Below are 23,227 nucleotides of genomic sequence, written 5' to 3'. Positions count from 1 at the left end.
CTGTGGGGTTAGGGTGGGATGGGACAAGGGTACCATCTCCTTCTCTAATTAACCTTCCCTTCCTGCCCAGTGACAAGCTTCCTGCCAAAGACCAGCTCACCTGCTCTCGGTTTCTACTGGGATTGGACATTTGCTGTTCCCCTTTTAAGTATTTTTACGTCCCACATGAGAGACCTTCCTGAGTGTTTTTCTCCCTCTGGCTGATTTCACTCTGATGATACTCTTTGGACCCACCACATTGCAGTAGGCTGCCTGATACTTCATCTTTTCCTATGACTAAGTAGTATTCCATTGTATATGTGCAACATAGCTTCTGTTTGTGGGCACTTGGATTGTTTCCATATTTTGGATATTGTATATAGCAGGGGCGGTGAACAAGTTCGACACTAAGAGCCAACATTTTAAACTGTGAGAGTCAGAGAACCACACCACGCAGTGACCTGCCAAAACAAATACTCATACAAAAGCATTTAATTTTAACAATAATATATTAAACACATATTGCATTTTGCCATTTTGAGTGAGGGTAAAAATCCTGCAGTGATGGTGAAGATGTGCTGCGTCCTCCACACTAAGAACTAATGGCAAGATGTGACACAACATATGACACAGGGGTCCCCGGCTCGCTGGGCCGCGCAGTTGTTTCCGAGGGATGGGAGATGGGATGCCGCAGCCTGAGGGCGGGACTTCGTGCTCTGAGATCTCTCCTCAGAGGTCCCTCCTCAGAAGCAGCAGAACAAAATCAAAACTTGGCCAAGAGCCACAGTATACAAAATAATGATAAGAGGCAAAGAGCCGCATTCATTTTGGCCGGGAGCTGCATGCGTGAACATAGGAGTCTGGATCTATTTTCTGCACTGTATTTTTGGGCCTTTGGGGTATATATTCCCAGGATGGAATTCCTGGGTCATGTGAAAGCTCAGTGAATACCCATCCGTATTGCCTTTCAAAAGGGCTAGACCAGTCAACATTCTCACCAGTAAATAAATGCTGACCTCTTTCCCCCAGATTCTTGCCAAAACTGGTTATTACTGCTTTGGTGAGTGCCAGTCTCTGGTGTAAGGGAGCTGTAGAGGGATGATGAGGCAGGGCCATCAGGTAAACAGTGATTCTGAGTAAAGGAAGCAGAAGGCTGGCTTTGGCTTCGGCAGGGTAGGGGCTTGGTCCACCCTCTCCACCCTAGATAACCAACTTTCTCGTGCATGGGCTGGTGTACTCATAATCTTTCACGACTTGGTTTACGTTTTTTAATTCTTGTTCGAGAAAAGCGTGAATCTGTAGAGCTGGCCTGATGCAGAACATGGTGACTATTTGTGGGTGTGGTTACCTTATTGTGTTTTTCTTAAGGAACAGGTTAGAAGTAGATTAGTGAAATGAGTAAAAGTGGAAGATAGAAAAATATGAAATAACAGACTGCTGTCTACTTTAGGTTAGTGAAATTTTCATTTTGGATCTGAGTTAGGAAATCATAATGAAAACTGATGTTTTCATTTAGGGTCAGCAGACATTTCTGATATTTGGAAATTAAGCTAAACTGTTTCAATATCTGAAAGTTGTCAGAAAAGTAATAAAATCCAGTGATAATAACCCAGGAGCAGATAGGAGACACACCACAGCTTGGTTTGGAGGTGAGAGTTAACTTTATGATCATACCCTACAGCGTTTTTTTTTTTTTTTTTAATAATATAACTTACATGTAACTATAACTTACTTAGCTGTATAGAGTATTTGTAAACAAAGGTTTTGTGCATATTTCTCTTTAATTTTTGTCATAGTTTCCCAGAAATGCATCAGAGAATATGATCAGTGTAAAATCATTTGGAAGCTATTGATTGCCAAAATGCTCTCAGGATTAGTTTCTCAAGTACATGTGGAAAATCACTTGTCTTACTTTCTCCAGTGTTATTTAACATATTTAAATTTTTTTTTTTTTGGTCACACCTGGAGGTGCTCAGGGGTTACTCCTGGCTGTCTGCTCCGAAGTAGCTCCTGGCAGGCACGGGGGACCATATGGAACACCGGGATTCGAACCAACCACCTTTGGTCCTGGATCGGCTGCTTGCAAGGCAAACGCCGCTGTGCTATCTCTCCGGGCCCCAACATATTTAATTTTAACATGTCAGTCTTATTTATTTATTTTGGAAGCCTCCCAAGCAATCCTCATTGAACCTGGGAGCCTTTTGTGGTGATGGAACTATGGAGGCCAGACAGACAGTTCAGGCTGGGCACCACTGGGGTGTCCTCACCAGGGCTCAAAGGACACATGTAGTCAAGGGTCTGAGTTCAGCGCCTTGAAGAGCATAGCCCTTGAGCTATTACCCTGGTTACTAATGTTACTATTTTTAAAACTTAGTTTCAATTACTACTACTATTAAGCATTCATCTTTTATAGTGGTTGCTAAGTATTTGGATATCTTAACTTTATTAAAATATCACTTAACTTTCACAGCTTTTTGAGATCACTACTGATCTCACTCATTCCCTAGTTAAGAAAACCTTTGCAGGGGTCTCAAACTCGCGGCCCTCAGTACAACATTTTGTTGCCTTGCCCTAGAGGAATCTTTTTTTTGTTTTGTTTTGTTTTAGTTGTTTGGGTCACACACACACACACACACACACACACGCACACACACACACACACACCCGTGTTCAAGGCTTTGAACTTTTTTTTTTTTTTTTTTTTGGTTTTGGGGCCACACCCGGCGGTGCTCAGAGGTTTCTCCTGGCTGTCTGCTCAGAAATAGCTCCTGGCAGGCACGGGGGACCATATGGGACACCGGGATTTGAACCAACCACCTTTGGTCCTGGATCGGCTGCTTGCAAGGCAAACGCCGCTGTGCTATCTCTCCGGGCCCGGCTTTGAACTTTTTGACTTTGTTTTTGACTTTGCACTCAAGGATCACCCCGACTTTGCCTCCTGTGGCCCCCAGGTAAATTGAGTTTGAGACCCCTGCTAGAGGGTAGAAGTCTCAAGCCTGAGTGTACTTCTTTCTTCCCTTACTGTTCCTGACTTTGTGGTGTAGGAGAAACTGGGGCATATGGTGGACCTTGAATAGTTACATCCACTAACAGATAATGACAGATAGTAGATGATGACAATTGTGTTAGAAAGTGATTTTATGTTGTTGGAATTTATAAATTAGATACAAATGTTTGTAGATACTAAGGTTTATGCTTCTGCTTTATAACTGAAGAGAAACAGTTACACATGGGGAGTTTTTTTTTTTCTCCTCTACTTTCCAAGAAACCATTCTACCTTGTTTTAAGAAAAAGAAATTGAGAACCCTGTATCTTGTAATAGATTGTAAGAACAACTGTAAGAAATTTCTGAGCCTGAGGTTTTTCCGTTTTTTGTTGCATTGCAGAGATCCTGGAGAAGTGGGCAGGAAGACTATGCTTGTCAGTGAGCAGCATAAAGTGTGTAACTACCACCGCTCTGTTGAGTGTCTTGGACACCACCATTGCTTTTATTACTAAATCGTTCTTATTCCCATTTCCTTGGTTGTTGTTGTGATCAATGATGCTGTGAATTGGTGCAGTGTTTGTGCACTGATTGGGAGTCCTCCAGGGACCTCCTCTCTTGATGGGGCTTGTCTGCAGTTGGTTGTGACATTTTGCCCGGTCCACACTCTTGACTGGTACTTTGGTACCTACGCACTAGATGTAGGTGCCAGACAGGGCATCATCCCCTTAGCATGTAGCTCGTGTGCACACTTATTTGTGTTCGTCATGGACTTGAGTTCAGAGGTTCTTGGAACAGCTTGACCGACCGCCCCTTTGCAGAAAAATACTTCTCAGTGCTCACCCCCTTTCCCATAAATCTGTTTTCTTATGGGTAAACAAACAGAACAGACCTAATTGCAGCAGACCTAAGGCTGCTGTTGACCCCTTCCTGTCCTTGTGGGGTGGCTGGAAACACTTTTTGGTTGTAGAGCTTAGCGGGAGTTGAGAGCTGCTGTTGACCCCTTCCTGTCCTTGTGGGGTGGCTGAAACACTTTTTAGTTGTAGAGCTTAGCGGGAGTTGAGAGGCACATTGATTGGTTATTGAACCCACATTCTGGCCTCAGTGGCTCAAAATATCTTATATACTTGAGTATAAGCAGAGTTTTTCCAGCACAAAATTTGTGCCAAAAACCCGGACTTGGCCTATACTTGGGTCGTACAGGTTATTTGACTTGGTGCACTCTCACTGAATCAAATGCACGTAGTCTCCAGTCATCTTCTGCCCTCTGCTGGAGGGGGCAGTGCTTCAGCTTAGTCCACAAATCATGGCTGAACTGAACTATGCTACTGATTACCTGTTAAGCTATCGTTTTCTGCACTTTATTTAAAGTTATTGTTGCTAATTGACAGTTTTTCTTTAGCAATAAATATTGAAAAAACATTTATACTACTGATTCCTCAGTTATTGTACTTGTTTTGGGTGCAATTTGGGGGTGGTGGTTTTTGGGCCACATTTGGTGATGCTCAGGGTTTACTCCTAGCTATGCGCTCAGAAATCGCTTCTGACTTGGGGGACCATATGGAACACCGGAGGATCGAACCTTGGTCTGTCCTAGGCTAGCACGGGCAAGGCAGATGCTTTAGCTACCGTTCTGATCCTTGGGTATATATTTTTACTTTTGAAATTTACCAGTGGCTGCTGCATTTTCCACCTCGGCTGATACTCGAGTCACTAAGTTTTCCTAGTTTTAAGGGTAAAATTAGGGGGTCGACTTATAGTCGGGTCAGCTTATACTTGAGTATATATGGTATGTAAAATAGAATATGGATCCTGTCCTAGTATCAGGCCTTTATCTTTCTTACTTCCTCACTCTCCCTCCTACTTCTCTCTTGCTCCTCTATTTTTCCTCTCCTCTGTTTTCTACTCCTTCCCCCAAGTTCCCTACACCTTTTATCCCAGCCTCTCCTCTTCCCTTTCCCACTTCCCTCAGCCTCGTTCCTGAAAAGAAGCTCAGGGCCAGAGAGATTTTTATCAAATTTAAGGCATTTGCCTTGCATGTAGCTGACCCTGAGTTGATCTCAGACCCCTTATAATGGTCCCTTGAGTGACCCTTGACAGAGAGCCAGGGGTAACTAACCCTTGGGCCCAGAAACCCAATTCCCCCTCAAAGAAGCTACTGGCCAGCACTATCAGCAGTTGACTTGTGAAGCTTATGTGTTAATGGGTTTAGAATGGGTTTTTGAATATGTACGTCCTACAGCTGAATGAATTTATTATTTCTGTTTATTCCATGCCTGGAAGATGTTGTCCTGTAATTGATGATGTTTTGAAAATTTTCTCAGTCCACAGATAAGCAGCGAGCCCTGGAAGAAACCAAAGCCTACACCACCCAGTCCTTAGCAAGTGTCGCCTATTTGATCAATACCTTGGCCAACAATGTCCTGCAGATGCTGGACATCCAGGCCTCGCAGCTCCGGAGGATGGAGTCGTCCATCAATCACATCTCGCAGGTGACCACGCGCCTCTTTCTCGGTCTGCTAAAAAACCAAGTCAGATGGGTTAACTGCATGCATGAATTGGGATAAATGAGCCTCGAGGTGACTTTGGTTTGCTTTTCTTTTGTGGAGTTCTGTGATTTTTGACACAGTTCAGTGAGTTTCATTAAAGCTCTACTGCCATATTAAAATATATCAGCCTTGAGGTAAAAGTTCGGCTTCTTACACTAAAGTTTGTGCTTCATTTTATCTTAAAATTATCAGTGTGAGAACTAGATTATTTTTTCTTTATCCTGTTAGTTTTTTTTTTTTTTTTTGGCTTTTGGGCCACACCCAGTAACGCTCAGGGGTTACTCCTGGCTATGCGCTCAGAAGTTGCTCCTGGCTTGGGGGACCATATGGGACACCGGGGGATCGAACCGCGGTCCGTCCAAAGCTAGCGCAGGCAAGGCAGGCACCTTACCTTTAGCGCCACCGCCCGGCCCCTAGTTTTTTTTTTTTTTTTTTTTTTAACCAGGTTAGTATTATACCTCAGTAATGGAGAGATTAATCCAAGGATCTTAGGAAATTATTTTTTATGTAGAATTTAAAAAGAATTGTAGTTTTTATATTCTAGAAACTGTTCTTATGAATATATTGAAGAAAAGAAAAACTCAAAATGAAGCCTCAAGCTTTTCACTATATTCATATATATATATAATATATATATTATATATATATATTTTTTTTTTTTGGTTTTGGGCCACACCTGGCGGTGCTCAGGGGTTACTCCTGACTGTCTGCTCAGAAACAGCTCCTGGCAGGCACGGGGGACCATGTGGGACACCGGGATTTGAACCAACCACCTTTGGTCCTGGATCGGCTGCTTGCAAGGCAAACACCGCTGTGCTATCTCTCTGGGCCCTATATTCATATTTTTTAAACATGTAGTATGTATGTATGCATGTATGTAAGTACGTATGTATTATGTATGTTTTTGGGCTCACCCAGCGGCACTCAGGGTTACTCTTGTCTCTTTGCTCAGAACTTGCTCCTGGCAGGCTTTGGGGACCATGTGGGTTGCCCAGAATCGAGCCTGGGTCCATCTGGGTCTGCCATGTGCAAGTCAAACGTCCTACCACTGTGCTATTGCTCTGGCCCCTATATTCATATTTAATATGTTTTCTCCTGAGACTTTTAAAATATAGATTTGGGTGGATTTGGGTCAGACCTGATTTGTTTGTTCTGACCTGGTGCTTGGGGGGATGACCTGGGGTTCTGGGGCCAAACTGGTGAGGCCGCACCCAGGGCATGTGCTTTTCCTGCTTTTCTGTCCCTTGAATTCTAAAATAAATTTTTAAGTATATCTGTGATTATTTCAAATATAGAATTTCAAATACTGATATTTTAATTTACTATTTTTAAACATCTATACTGTGTGAACCTTTCATAAATATTTTCAAAGGCTATATAATGTTTCATGTTTATGTTATAGTTTTCATTACCTACCCTGTAGAGGAGAGTCATTTAAAATATTATAATAATGACACATTTTGAATTATAAAATGTATTTAAAAAATCTGGGACCAGAGGCCAGAGTGATGGCACAGCTGTAGGGCATTTGCTTTGTACGTGGATGACCCAGGACAGACTGCAGTTTGATTCCTCAGCATCCCATATGGTCCCCCAAGCTAGGAGCGATTTCTAAGAGCATAGCCAGGAGTAACCCCTGAGCGTCACCGAGTGTGGCCATCCAAAACAAAATAAAATAAAACAAAAATAATAAAACCAAAAGCAAAAACACAAGAATACAAAAACACACCTGGGACCAGGGAGATAGCACAGTGGTAGGACAGCTGCCTTGCATGTGGCCGACCCAGGAGGGACCACGGTTCAATTCCTGGCATCCCATGTGGGCCACCAGCCTGCCGGGAGTGATTTAAAATAATTAAAAGATAAGGAGTTTGAGCCATGCTTGGTGGTGGTCAGTGTTTACTTTGGGCTCTTTGCTCAGGTGTCACTAACTGGTCACTAATTGGTGGGCTTGGGTTGAGCTCAGGCAGTGTGATGCAAGGCCGATGCTATTACTCCAGCTCCAGTTATAAATCTTTATAAAATGTTAATGTTGGGGCCAGAGAAATAGTACAGACAATAGGGTGTTCGCTTGCATGTGGCCAACCTGGGGTCCATCCCTGGCATCCCACTTCAAGTGGTTTCTGAGTGCAGAGCCAGGAGTAACTCTTGTGTTCCACCAGTGTGGCACAAAAACAAAACAAAATATCTAGGGCTGGAGATACAGTATACAGTAGGTAGAGCACTTGCCTTGTACACTACCAATGTGGGTACCACCCCCAGCACCACATCTGGTTCTCTGCTTACCCTGCCAGGAATGAGCCTTGAGTGCAGAGCCATGAGTAAGCCTGGTGCACTGCAGGGGTAGCCCCAAAACCAAAATACAAAATAAAATAAAATAAAAACAAACATCCATTTTTCAAACAGTCAAAACAATCTGTGCTTCGTGTTAAATATAATTCTTTATTAACTGAAACATTTGGAAAGTTCTTTTTCATTGTCTAGATATTATTACTTCTACTATGAATTTTAAAATTAAAGTTTCATTTTGTCCTAAGAATTATGATTTTTAAAATTTGCTGTAGTTTAATTTTTGAGATGTTAGTTGGAGTTCTAAAAGCTTAGCTGAGTAAAAAGTGTCTCAAGGTAACTGTTCTATTAACATAACAACTGTTATAAAGAAGAGTGTCATTTTTTATTTTAAAGGATACTTGATACAACAACCTGCTTTAAATAGGAAATCATCCTAGTTGATACTTTGAATGATTCAGGATGACTCATTAAACATTATTCAAAGCGCGAATCATTTTATTCTCAGATGTAAAAAACTAGGTACTTTAAATGTCATAAATATTCAAACTTTCATTGTAACTTCTCCAGCAGTTGAAAAGGAAGGTAGATTTCATAATTTACCTCACACAGAAAAAGTCCAAGGACAATAAATTCGTCTTTAAAATAAATGCCTGAACATCATCATAATGTCCTGGCTCAGGCCTCAGAAGAACAGGCATTGTCCATTCACCCTGAACCAGGGATACCATCTATGAAACAACCACGGCTGTTTATAACATAACCCGGAAGCAGTCCTCTACCAGGGAAGACTCTACTGCTCCCCTGGCATCAACTTACTCCAAAGAGGGTTCACTTAACACCCAGAAGACTTAACAGCAACAACAACCTGCTTTCACGGCAGGGCTCTCCGCATTGCCCTCTAATTGTGAGGTGAAACTAGAGGAAGCTCCACATCATCCTGACTTTGATGTAGGATATGCACAGAATCCAGGATCTTTAACTACAGAAACCTGACACCAACAACAGTGACTGTGCAAAAAAATTTTTTTTATTGGGACCCCAGAGAATGACTCAGGTTGGACAACCTAGTATGCCTGGAGCCCAGAGCTGGTTTTATGCCAGAAAACTTTAGGGATAAGTTCCCATATTTAGGCCAAGGCTTTTCCTTTCCATATCCCCCATATTTTGCTGGGCCTGTGCAAACAACAACAATTGCCACTCTTAACACCATTTTTTACTGTATTTCTTTAACTCTTATACTTAAAAAAAAAAGCTTACTAAACCTTTAGGTAGGGCTTTAATGAGTTCATCGGTGATTCAATAATTTTCAAAAATAGACTTGCAACTGAATTTATTCTTATTTCCTTTCTCTTTCATCTCTTTAGTTTTTCTTTTTATTTTGTAATAGCTTTACCTTTGTTTTTCCTGAAACAAATGTATTATGATCAATTGTGTCAACTATATGATGTCTTTTCTTTAAATTAAAAAATTTTAAATTAAATTTAAATTAAAAAATACAATTTAAATTTAAATTAAAAAATACAATAATAATGGTGTGAGAGTGGCAATTGTTTGCATAGGCCCAGCAAAATATGGGGGCGGGGAGCCTTGGCCTAAGTACAAGGAGACCTTTCCCCTGAAGTTTTCTGGCATAAGACCGACTCTGGGCTCCAGGCATACTAGGTTGTCCAACCCGAGTCATTCTCTTTGGTCCTGGTGAAACTTTTTCGCACATTAGCTGTTGTTGGTGTCAAGTTCCTGTAGTTAAAGATTCTGGTTTCTGTGCATCTCCTTCATCAAAGTCAGGATGATGTGGAGCATCCTCTAGTTTCACCTCACCATTAGATGGGGAGAGCCCTGCCCTGCAAGCAGGTTGTTGATGTTTCTAAGTCATCTGGGAGTTAAGAGAGCACTCTTTGGAGTAAGTCAATTCCTGACAATTCTTGAAGGACCCTGTGGGCCAGACAGGGTTGACCCAGGTCAGCTGTGTGTAAAGCAAGCACCCTACCTGGTGCTCCTTTCTTCAGCCCTAGGGTTTGTTTTTCTGAGAGTTCTTGGGAAATTGGAGACTTTGAGATTTCCTGGTGTTACATTTCATGATGTCCTGATGGTTATCAGGTTTATTTTCTTTTATGGGTCACCTGATTCTTGCTGAAGTAGGACTTGGGAGGATTTCATAGGAGTGTTACTTTCGTTTGTGATTTGGGCTGGTGTTCAGGGATCCCTCACGGTGACAGTTGAGGTGCCTGAGGCTGACAGCCTGCAGAGCCAGACGTCTGTCTCCCTTTGCTCCACTCTTTCTGCCCTTTTATAGTGCTGACAAATGTGAACAGTTTCAGCAAATACTTTTTGAACTGTACTGATTACAACTCAAAGTAATAAAATACCTTTTGTGTATCCAATAAAAGGACTTGTATATTTTTATATATAACAAATATTTCTAGAAATAATATTATGTGTGATGAAATTTTTTTTCTGTTCTATTTCACTTTAAGTATTAAAACATTGGAGAATGAGTAATAAAACCATCATCACCCTTTATCTTATACCAAACATTATCCTATGTGAACACTTAATAAGTAAAGCTTTGTGTTATGATGAAATATAAACAAACTTATAAAAACTGCTATATATTTTTTGTTTGTTTGTTTTGGGGTTATACCCGGCGGTGCTATGGGTTTACTCCCGGCTCTGTGCTCAGGAATCACTTCTAGTGGTGCTCTGGGGACTATATGGGATGCTGGGGATCCAACCCAGGTCAGCCACATGTAAGGTAAACACGCTTGCTGTGCTCACTCCAGTTTAACTGATCCCCTCTCAAACCGATATTTTTAACATTCACTGATGGTTAGCCTCTCTTTTCCTTTGAACTCATTTAAGTGGGCTGAGAGACAGTGTGGTGGCTAAAGCACTTGCCTTCCCTGTGGCTGGACTGGTTCATCCCTGGAGGGATCCCTCACATAGTTCCCTGAGTGCAGGGCTGGGTAATGTGAGTGTCTATTGGGGGTGGGCTGGGATGGAGGTAGAAGGCATAGGCGGCGGTGCTCAGGGTTTCTCCCCGGTCTGTGCTCAGGGATAACTCTTGGCATGCTCTGACTGCTGTAAGAGGTAGTGGGACAACACAAGTCAGCTGTGTGCGAGACAGGCCCTCCACCCAGGCCCTCCACCCACCTGCTGTGCTCACCCAGGGTCTTAGCTCCTTGGCAATTGTCTTTTAAAATATAGGGACAGCTCATCACTGTTTAAAACTTGCAGGCTGTAAAGTCCTGTTACGGCTTCTCTATTTGTGGACATATAGAATAATTATATTCCAATAAATAATATTTGAATTTCATACAATTTTCACATGGTACTGTACCTTTTTTTTTTTTTGAAACATTTCAACCACTAAAAAATGTCAGGGGCCAGAGAGATAGCACAGCAGGGAGGGCATTTGCTTGCACGTGGCCGATCCGGGTCCTCAGCATCCCATATGGTACCCTGAGTCTACCAGGAGCAATTTCTGAGTGCAGAGTCAGACCCAAGTGCCACTAGGTGTGGCCCCAAACCCCTACCCCCCAAATGTCAGCATCAGCCTTAACTTTGGAGCTGTAACAAATAGGCAAAAAAGAAAAATTTTGTCACTCAACATCGTGTCCAGCCCTATGCTAGCTAAAAAATAAAGAGAGTAAAACTTAGACCTCAGGTGATTAGATACCATCCGTCCAGCCTCGAACCCTGGATCCCAGACATAGAAACGACACAGTTTTTCACAACAGCTGCAGGAAACAAATCCCATCTGGGACAGCCTTAATACTGCTGGGTCACCAACAAGAGCCAGGTCTAATATGACATACTGACAACGAGGAAAATGGGAACAACTTGACCTAAGAGCAGGTTACCTACCTTACCAGCTAACGATAAGACAAAATCAGAAGACTTGTCACTCTTTGGTAGGTCCAAAAGCCAAGATCGCAATTTACAGATGACTGGCTGCTAGAACCATGACCAGACTCTATATATCTTGGGACCAATAAAAAAACCCTAGTCTAGGGTTTGAACTACGACCTGCACAATAACCACGACCCCCAGTTCCAAAGGTCTGGCAGAGACAATTGTAATGGAATGGGGCTTCTGGAAACACAAAGAAAGACACCATCCTAGGTGCCATCCTAGGTTCAGTGCAAAGACCAAGACCACCAACCACAGAAGATGGATTAAAATGACACTGAGGGAGGGCCCGGAGAGAGATAGCACAGCGGCATTTGCCTTGCAAGCAGCCGATCCAGGACCAAAGGTGGTTGGTTCAAATCCCGGTGTCCCATATGGTCCCCGGTGCCTGCCAGGAGCTATTTCTGAGCAGACAGCCAGGAGTAACCCCTGAGCACCGCCAGGTGTGGCCCAAAAACCAAAAAAAAAAAAAAAAAAAAAAATGACACTGAGGGAACAGAACTTCTAGAACCACAAAGACTGACTTCATCATAAGTCCCACCCCTGGACCTGTGCAGATACTGAGATCGATAGATACAGAGGTCTGATTGTATCACCTAGGACGGAGCAGAAGTCTTCCAAACACCATAAAAGCACCACCGGGAGAGTAAATGATCCTGAACAGAGTCTATAGTTGATCCCATGACAATATACTCCAAGGGCGGAGAAACCCCATATCTCTTAGGCCAAGTGAATTCCTTTTCGAATGACCCCAATATTTACTGTGCCAGGGCAGGAGGGAAAAAAAAAGCAAAAAGCACAAAACATTGTTGATTTTTTATATATTATTTTTTTAATCTTCATTTATTATTATTATTATTATTATTATTTTTATTTACCTATTTATTTCTGGTCGATTTCTTTGTTTTGGTGTGGTTATTGAAGTTGTTGTCCCCATTTATACTTATTTTTTTTCTCTTTTCTTTCTTTATGTGCTCTGCCATGTTTCTTATCTCATGGCTTTTTTTTTTTTTTTTTGTGGTGCTTATCGTTATTGTTGGAGTCCTCATTGGATATTTGACACTTCTTTTTGTACTGGTGGAGTGTTTCACCCTCTTTTTCTCCTTTGTCTCTCAAACTGATGATGAAAGCCTCTAGAAGGATTTTGCCCATTTTCGGCGTATTAGACTTTTACCTCAGTTTATTACTTTTCTCTTCTTCAAACAAAACCACGTAACTTGAACTAACTAGTTCTGCCTCCCAGTTAGAGGGGGAAATAAGGGAGGCACCAAGACCAAACAGGGGCAAGACTACTAAGTAGTAGGCTAGGTACAGAGGGGACCACATATTCTAGCATTCTGGGGATGAGGGAAGAGGATATGGGAGGTAGGACAAAAATGGAGGTGTAGGAAGGACAAATTGGTGATGGGAATCCCCCCTGATTTTATGTAAATATGTACCTAAAATATTATTGTCAACAATATGTAAGCCACTATGATCAAAATAAAAATTATATTAAAAAAAATAAAGACTCCAGGTTAGGGCCTGGAGAGATGGCACAGCAGTGTTTGCCTTGCAAGCAGCAGATCCAGGACCAAAGGTGGTTGGTTCGAATCCGGTGTCCCATATGGTCCCCCGTGCCTGCCAGGAGCTATTTCTGAGCAGACAGCCAAGAGTAACCCCTGAGCACCACCAGGTGTGGCCCAAAAGCCAAAAAAAAAAAAAAAGACTCCAGGTTAGATAATGGTTAAAAAAAAAATAAAGAGAGTAGGCAGCAGGCAAGGTGATTTATTGCATGTGGTTGATCCGGGTTCGATCCCTGGCATCTTACATGGTTTCCCAAGCATCGTTTGGAGTATAAGTGTAGAGCCAGGAGTGACCCCTGATTATTGCTGGTAAGGCTAATAAAAATCAAAATAAAGGAGCCGGAGCGTTAGCACAGTGGGTAGGGTGTTTGTCTTGCACGCGGCTGATCCAGGCTCGATCTCAGGCATCTCATATGATCCTCCGAGTACCACCAAGAATGACCCCCGAATGAAGAGTCAGGAGGTAACTCCTGAACATAGCTGGGTATGACCCCAAAACAAACAACAACAACAAAAAAATCAAAATAAAATGGAAAATTTAGGGGATGGGAAATGTGATCAAAGATAAAGCATTAGTTCAAAATGTAGCAGCTGTGATAATACATGTATGTTAAATCTCGAATCATTTATATTGTAGTTTTTCTGTATATAATAGCTATATTTCTGTGATATGTTTTATCTTATAGACTGTTGATATTCACAAAGAGAAAGTTGCAAGAAGAGAAATTGGTATTTTAACTACCAACAAAAACACTTCGAGGACACACAAGATCATTGCTCCGGCTAACCTTGAAAGACCTGTTCGTTATATTAGAAAGCCTATTGACTATACGATTTTAGATGATATTGGGCATGGAGTAAAGGTAAGTATAATCTTCGTTGAACTTTTTAAGGGAGTAGCCCATCAATGAACCATTCAAGAAACCAAAGTCCCGTTTTCTTTCCTAGAGTCTCGGCCCAGTTGTTTCTGCAGACCTCTGACTACTTGAACTATTTTATTTTTATTCATCCATTTTCTTCCTAGTGCTCTGGTCATAAATGGAGTCATCTGGGAATGAATCCCATTTGCTTAAACAGTTAAGGTAGTGCCTCATGTAGATTTGATAACTAACTGTAATGAACTCTTTCAACCTTTTAATGTTTAATACAGCGACTTTAAAAAGTAGTATTACCTTATCTCAAAATTTCTTTAGCAGACTTCTGGGCTTCAGAAGTAATATCTATAAGCAAACATGCACTTTTGAATTTTTCTGAAATTCTGTTTCAGTATGCTGGTAGAATTAGCGTAGATATGTTCAATATATGAATTAGTATTTTCTCTATATTGAGTATACAAGCGATTTTTTAACTACTTCTTAAATGTTTTTATTTATTTGGATGGCTGTTACAGATATAATCAAAACTGAGGAGCATATTCATCTCATTTACTTGATATTTATACTTGACAAGCACTATTCAGAGCTTTACCTAAGTATGAAGCTGTTTAAATCTATGTCTTAGCAGTGATTTGAAAGACAGTGACTAATCTGATATGCCTGAAAGTGAGATTTTTAACTGTTTGTGCCTAATGTAGGCAGTTAAAATAAATGTCCCACAGTAGAATGGCTAGAGACCCATTTTAAATAAAAGTTTATATTTTTAAAATGTATATACTTAAATAAGATTTTAAAAGTTTTACATAAAATATTTAAGAATAAATTTTTATATAAGATTTAAAAAATTTTTATGTATAAGTGCTATTTTTAGAATTTGATACTTAATTTCTTTTGTTTTTTTGACACTTAATTTCTTATAAATACATATTACCATTATTATTCTAGTAGACTGTTAAAATTGAATGTTTAGTGATGGATAATTTTTTGATTTATTCAAGGCTAACTTCTCATAGAAAAATTTAATATATTGCATCTTTAGAAATGATATAGAATACAGAAAATTATATTTGTGTTGGTATATCCCAAGTCTTATTTAATCCTCAAGTAAGATGTTAGTTGAAAACCCTGTTGTCCCTTTCATTGTTTGGACTTAGAATGTGTAGGTAATACTGAGGAACTTGCTAATAAAGTTGTTTTTTTTTAATAAAACCAAGTGTCATATAATTTCATCCAAATAAAACTTCAGTTCATGACACATTCTGCTTTAACCACTCTTTCTATGATCTATTGAAACATTATTTTAATGCTAATGCTTAACTTGATTTTTCTGGTTTTTTTCCTTTCTCTTCACATCCTGAAGTTCCAACTAACCTTTCAATGCTTTTTTTCCTTACTTCTTTGATTTGCTCCATTTATGCATTAAGTGGTTGCTTAGATTTAAGGTAAGAGACTCCAGGGCTGGATTTTCATTCTTGATTTTTATCTAGAGCATTACATATGGGGAGTGAAGAATTATGTGGCACTTGGCCTTGTAAATTAAATCCTCTTTAAAATTTTTATTTTTTGTCACGCAACTTTCATTATCTTTTTGTTCTATGAAGGCACATTTTCCCCCACTTATCCACTGCTGTATCTTGTGCACCCAGAGTAGTGCCTGATATAAGTACAGTGGATACGTATTGTTTTTGAAGTAAATGACTTTCGTGATTTAATATAGTGCATTAAACTGGAATGTAAATGTCTCTGTCATGAAGTGTCATAATAAATTAAAAATAACTAAATTTTTTATAAATGTAGGAATTTTGTTAGGGAGAGCCAAGTAATGTGCTTCATTTAACCCTCCCCCTGTGTAATTACCTTTTTATTCTATAAATGGTGTGCTTTATTATACACCTCGTGGCCAGTTTGTCATTATCTCTTCTTAATCAATGTGAAGAAATTGAGAAGTGGAAAATTTTGAGTGTTAATCGTTTTTTTTTAAGTTGCAGTATCATCTATTTAATACATTTCACAAAAAAATAAAATCTAGCCTAATTTCCTCTTGCTATATTATTTATGTATGTCAGTATTTACTCGAATTTTTAAGCTACCTTTATAAACAAAGCATCAAAGACTTGTGACAATGTATAAAAATATACAAATTAAGAATTAGGCTGTACTTTGTGTTATTTGTTGCAGAAATAGATTGGAGGATTAGCGATGAAAACACTAAAGTTTATTCAAACTTGTCAGATAGATTCTAACAAAGATGATTTTCATGAGCTAAGTATGCATATTTTTCTTCCTTCTTTTCCCTTCAGTTTTGAGGTCATACCCAGTGGCGCTCAGAGGTTACTTCTAGCTCTGCACTTAGAAATCACTCCTGGGAGGCTCGGGGGAAACTGGAGATGGAACCCAGGTTGGCCATGTGCAAGGCAAACACCCTCCGTGCTGTGCTATAGCACTGGCCCGTATACATATTTTTTTTTAGCTGAATTTTATACTTCCTTTTCAAGTATAGATTATTTTATACCTGCTATTTGCTACATTTTCAGTTAGAAGGTGATAACAAGGAAGCCAGCATGGCAGAATTGAGTGAATATCTGTACTGTGGCCATAGAAATTGGCCATAGATCATGTCATAAAAATATGACTTCTGGCACCCAAACAAATGCACTTTTGTGTTATTCATTGATGTACCTCTTCTAGTATTCTGTTGTAGTGAGCAGGGGTTGGGTGTGGGTAGAGAGCACCCTTTTGCTAAGAGCAGGTAGAATGGACTCTGCAGCAGTGTCTGGGGCTCCCTGGGCTTTTTCTTCTCCATCTTCAGGCGTTACCTCTTCTGTGCTGGCCTGCAAAGTCCTAGGAGGACTGGGAAGGTTAACTACAGCTAAATCCCAAATGGAGCGAGCCTTCCTTTTCCTTTCTAGTGTAGACTAGTTCACCGGAGCGAAGATCTCGTTCTCTAGACTCTGCTCTGATTCCTTCTTGATCTGCTTGGATCTGTTCTGTGGGGAAAAAGGCTAAAATCAGAGAATCCCAGGAACAAAGATCTAATCAGGAAGCATCCGTGTAGTTAAGATACTATTTCATGTTGGCACTTAAAAGCTCCGCTCACAAATTCTCCTTTTTTTTTTCTTTTGGTTTTTGGGTCACAGCCGGTGGTGCTCAGGGGTTACTCCTGGCTATCTGCTCAGAAATAGCTCCTGGCAGGCATGGGGGACCATATGGGACACCAGGATTCGAACCAACCACCTTTGGTCCTGGATCGGCTGCTTGCAAGGCAAACACCGCTGTGCTATCTCTCCGGGCCACAAATTCTCCTTTTCAGCCACACTCTTAGACTCCTAGAAATTCTGCCAGGGCCCCTAAAAATCTGATGTTTATGATATGTGTGGTCACCCATACTTCCCATGAGCACTTTTATTAGTTCCAGTTCTGTTTTTGACCTATGGACTTTTTCTTTTGTTGAGTGGGGGGTGGTTAGGCCATACCTAGCTGTGCTCAGGGATTACTCCTGGCTCAGCACTTGGGGTCATTTTATGGGTGCTAGGGGGTATATGGGATGCCTGTAGGGTGGGGTCAAACACTGGGGTGGCTTTGTGCAAGGTAGAGGCCCTACCTGCTGTACTACGTTTCATCTTGACTTGGGATGCCAACTTCAACAAAGATTATATTTTATGGTAGGGCACATGAAATTTGACCTCATAAAAGCACCTTCAGCACATAGAGACACACACACACACACACACACACACACACAGACACACAGACACACACACACACACCTCATTTTCTGTGATGTTAAATGTTCTTTTATCTTCGATCAACTGAAGAGATCAGAGTTCTAGAGTTTAATTAGAATTTTGAAAGCTGTTGCTGACCCCCCCCCCCCAACATAAAAAAACAAAGATAGAAGGAAAGGCCAGGGAGGTTAATAGATTTGAAACTCTGTGTGGGCTTGGTCCCAGATTTGAACAGTGACCCCTGTGGCCCCTCTCCTAGTACTGTCGGGTGGCCTTATCACCTTCAGAGCCACAGTCTGAGTTCCATCTATGTAATGGTCAGGCCCACACAGCTTGGCCCACCGAGAACTACTTTGGAGCATCCTCCAACCCCAAACACACAAAATACAGGACATAAAAGAGCCGTAGGGGGGTGGGGGAAAAGAAAAAAAAAAAAAAAGAGCCATAGGATAGAATGCCATAAAAACCTAATATGGATATAAGAGTGTACCTTGAATTTGGTTGTCTTTCCCCACTCTCTATTTTGGAAGTAAAAAGAATTTTAAGACCCTTGTTACTCAAGTATTTGAGGTAGGAAGTCATTCTTGCTACCCCCCTAGGTGGTGGCACTACAAACCTGGGTGGAGGAGTGAGATTGCCCAGCATCTCAGGGCTGCCCAGAGAAAGACAGTGGGCAGGAGTTGGAGGGGCTGTACCACCATCCTGCTTTGCTCTTGGTAAAGACTTACCAGTTCAGCTCCAATGTTAAATCTTCAGTAGATTTTCCTTCTCATACTGTCATTTATTTGGGGTAGTTTTTCTGTAGTTTGTTAGATAGTCCTTTTTTCATTTTCAGACATTATTTATTCTAAAATATCGTAAATACCTTCAGAGAGTAATAGTTTTGTCCACCTCACATACCTCTCACTGGGCTTCTCTGTTGTGTTATTTTTTCCTTTTGAGCAGGTAAGTGATAGGTGATTTGTAAATTAAAGCTGTGCTCTAGGCATCATTTTAGACTATTTCTACCCCAGCTACATGTTATAGCAACAGCTGATTTCTTCATAACAGAGGTGATTTTCTTGGTAAACTAGATATCTGGCTGGCCGATCTGGTAAAAATTTACAGGAAAAGCACTGATATTTCTTTTTCTTTTTTTTTTTTTTTGGCCACACCCGTTTGCTGCTCAGGGGTTACTCCTGACTATGTGCTCAGAAATCGCCCCTGGCTTGGGGGGACCATATGGGACGCCGGGGGATCGAACCGAGGTCCTTCCTTGGCTAGCGCTTGCAAGGCAGACACCTTACCTCCAGCGCCACCTACCCGGCCCCAGCACTGATATTTCTTTTTTTTTTTTTTTTTTTTTTTTTTTTTTTTTTGGTTTTTGGGCCACACCCGTTTGACGCTCAGGGGTTACTCCTGGCTATGTGCTCAGAAATCGCCCCTGGCTTGGGGGGACCATATGGGACGCCGGGGGATCGAACCGCGGTCCTTCCTTGGCTAGCGCTTGCAAGGCAGGCACCTTACCTCCAGCGCCACCTACCCGGCCCCAGCACTGATATTTCTAATGGCTATATTTTATATCAAGGACCAAGGACATATTATCCTTGTCAAAAAAAGAGTAGAGCAGGGTAGGTAGAGAAGTACTGTTATGGGCAAAAAGAAAATGTTGAAGAGTGATAATTGGCCTGTTGTCTGGTGCTCATGTAGAGCCTCCCAGGAGCCTGGAGGTGAGGGGACTGAAGTGCACTCCAGTATCACAGCCAGCGGGACCAGAATGTACCTCCAGTACCACAGTCAGCTGAACAAGACGGTACCTCCAATATTCCAGTCAGGACTGTACTGTGCTTACAGTATTATAGTCAGTGGGATTGTATTATATCCCAGTATCACAGAGAGACTGGCTGTATCTTGAGTATCACTGTCAGTGAGACCGAACTAATTCCAGTATCACAGATGTGGGACCCGACGGTGCCTCAAATCAGTCAGTGGAAACAGCTGGACTGTACCTCCAGTATCATAGCCAGCAAGACCAGATTATACCTGGAGTATCACATTCAGCAGGAGTAGAGTCTAGTATCATAGTCAGTGGGGCTGTACTGTACTCCAGCATCACTGCGAGATCAGCTGGGCTATACGTCCATTATTACAGTCAGTGGGGCCATTTAGTGGGACTGGACTGTACCTCCAGTATCACAGTTAGCGGGACTGTACTGTACTCTAGTAGCACAGTCAGCAGGACCAGACTGTAACTCCAGTATTACAGTCAGTGGGACTGGACTGGGCCTATAATAAAAGAGTCAGCAGGACTGAATTATACCCTTGATGGAATAAAAAGTTGCATTATTGAAATATTATGATTCAAACTCCCAAAATTTTATTTAAATAGTTTTAAGATTCATTGGCCTTGTTGCTGCTTTGCTTTTTTTGTCCTGAATGAGTGGTATGTGTATGTATACACACACACATTATAGTATGTATATACTCACTGGAGTATTTATACACACATACTAGAGTACACACTGGAGTTTGTATTCATACACATTGGAGTATGTATATACACACACACTGGAATATGTATGCATTGTACACACTGGAGTATGTACAATCATGTACAGGAATATAAACACATAAATGCTAAAGTATGTATACACATGGGAGAATCACTCATACACATTGGAGTATGTACACACATACATGAGTATATAATGAGTACACATACACATGAGTATGCACTGGAGTATATATGTACACATTGGAATGTTTACACACTGGAGTATATACACACACGGAGTATGTACACCCACATTGGTTGAGTTCCCCTTTATCACATACTGAATTGAATGCGATCAGTTGAATCAGTCTTTTTCAGTTCATCAGAAAACGTTACTGTTCCCTGTAAACTCTCCACAAAATAATTTATAGAATCATGCTGACTGTTCAGTAAATATTTTATATTGAATTATTTAGGTTTGAACTGTTACCATAAATTGAGAATACAGATTACAAGATTACAAGTTACTATAACACTGATTGTTTTGCTTGGCAGTTAGTTTTTCTTTCCTCACATCAGAGAGCAGTAATTATCTTCCTTAAGTTCATTATTGTACTTAGCATAAAATCAGTATTTTCATGGAGCTGATACTTTGAATACTTGAAAAAATTTAACTTAGCATCAAGTAATATATTTTCAGTATGTTATTTTTATGAAAAGACTTATAGAAGATACTGCAATTTAAAACAAAATCAATTTACATACCAAAGTTGGGGGAAATGTTTTAAGGGTTTTCGCAATTCCATGTATAGAATAAAATTCTCTTTTACTCTTTATCTCTCCCAACTCCTTTTTATCCCTATTTCTAGAAATTGATGTAGTTTAGTGTTTTGTTGACCTATTTCTCCCTTACCACTTAAAGTAACTTTGGGTTTATGCTAAGGTTGAGCTTAAAGGACTTTGGTACCTATTTTAAAAATTCTTTCATTATAAATTAAGACTTAATAGTTTTAAAAGTGATTTGTTACTTGTCATATTACTATGCTGAAAATTTCCTCAAATGTGGATTGATTTAAAATGAAAATACTTTTGACATTTTACGTAAAGATATAATCATACCCTTTGCTTATTAGTGAGGGGGAGAACAAATATAAGTTAATATATATTCTGCTTGATAATGTACTAGTTTGTATTATTCAAAAGTAACAACAAAAGAATAACAGAGTTATGTTTCCCTTTAAAAAATACTGACATTTCTGAGGTATCTTGTCAGTTTGTCCGGACATCACACGCAACATGCTCACTGGATTTTTCATTTAATGAGTTTATTTCTTGATATGTTAAGATTTAAGTAGTTTAATCATTAGTTTAATTTTTACAGTTTCAATATATGAACTACTTTTCTTAATTTGTGTTTGAAATTAGTTATAAGTGCTTTCTGATTTCAGTGGTGTAAGGCCAGTTATACTTTAAAAATACATACTGAATAATTTAGAAATCATTTTTGTTGTTGTTATTTTGTTTTGGGACTACACCTAGCAGTGCTCAGGGAGAGTTATTTCTGTGGTGCTTGGGGAACCATATAGGATGCCAGGAAATGAACTCACGTTGGCTGTGTGCAAGGTATGCATCTCCCTGCTGTACTATCTCGCCAGCCCTATTGTTTTGTTTTGGGGCCACACTCGGTGGCATTCAGGCGTTACTCCTGGCTCTGCTCCAGAAATCACTCCTGACAGGCTTGTGAGACGATATGGGATGCCGGGGATCAAATCCAGGTCTGTCCTGGGTCAGCTGCATGCAAAGCAAACTTCATACTGCTGTGCTATCACTTCAGCCCCCCTAGAAATCTTTTTAAAAGTCATTGTTTTGTTTTGAAATGCTGGGCAGTCCAAAATAATAGGGACTTAATATAGGACAAATTTTAAATTTATTCACTGGTCTGGTGAACACCAAGTGGCAATCTCTAACAATTTGAAATCATATTGAGATATTTTTATGAGTGATTTCTCTTAGCCCCTTAAGATAATTCAGATTTCCAGAACCTTCTAAATAGTGCTGAGATACTCCTTAAATGATACCTGTCTTCCCAGATTACGTTGGTTTCCTATATTTGGTTTTTGGATGGAAATAGAGTCCTGAGAAATCATGGCCCAGTTCTGCTTTAAATTTCATCACATCTTTCTCTTACCTGAACTGATTTTTATTTTGAGCCTTGATGGGTCTCATTTCTACTAGACTAGGACATTTCCAGTGGCTTCTCTAGGGCTCACACTTGAATGAGATACTACAACTGTAATCACCTGTGTCAGATGTTCAGGAGCACTTCTTAACATTGAGCAGTTTTCAGGTAGGTGATTTCTTCAAAAAAAAAAAAAATTTAAAGAAATTGGAATTGTAAGCTGATCCACAGTTTAAAAACTAAAATTTTCTCTGTAATTTAACTTTATTTTATATTTTCTAATTTTGGTAGAAAAAATCTAGTTGCATATTTTACTTAGAAACTTAGTATTTTTTTAAAAATGATTTTTCTATTTAGGAAAAGCAATTACTTTAGGATGTAGTTACTGATTGTGTTGTTATTCATTAAAACACAAGTTTTATCATTATCCTTAATTTCAGTGAAGTGTATATCTTTAAATAATTGAACCAGTGATCTGTTGGTGTGATGCCCTAGTGGCAAATTAATGTATAAATTTTGCACACAAGTTTATAATCAGTTGAAAAACAAAACATTAGGAAGAGTCCTTTGAGTACAACTATGGAATACTAGTAAACTAGAAACTGCATATGAAATGCATGGCCTCTAATTTTTTTTCCCTATTCAAACCTTCCCCACTTTTGTTAAGTAGCATAACGTGATTTCCAAAAAGTACTTTG

At 40.1% G+C, this 23,227-nt stretch overlaps 1 protein-coding gene across 26 annotated transcripts in view; it reads left to right on the top strand.

Moving 5' to 3' along the window:
* ABI2 (abl interactor 2) overlaps nt 1-23,227 on the top strand; it is an 86,825-nt gene that overhangs the window by 35,822 nt on the left and 27,776 nt on the right. For 14 of the 26 annotated variants that reach the window (XM_049773247.1, XM_049773245.1, XM_049773241.1 and 11 more), the window contains exons 2-3: nt 5,287-5,454; nt 13,964-14,140. In XM_049773247.1, coding sequence (XP_049629204.1) covers nt 5,287-5,454; nt 13,964-14,140 — 345 coding nt within the window. Of the gene's footprint in view, nt 1-5,286; nt 5,455-13,963; nt 14,141-15,576; nt 15,595-23,227 lie in introns of all 26 variants that reach the window. The other 12 variants (XM_049773244.1, XM_049773243.1, XM_049773228.1 and 9 more) reach the window with 1 other exon arrangement.

The sequence above is a fragment of the Suncus etruscus genome, chromosome 5 (assembly GCF_024139225.1).
Source record: "Suncus etruscus isolate mSunEtr1 chromosome 5, mSunEtr1.pri.cur, whole genome shotgun sequence".
NCBI classification, from domain to species: Eukaryota; Metazoa; Chordata; class Mammalia; order Eulipotyphla; family Soricidae; genus Suncus; species Suncus etruscus.
Note: the sequence above shows the minus strand (reverse complement) of the source record. Positions and strands in the feature narration are given on the sequence as shown.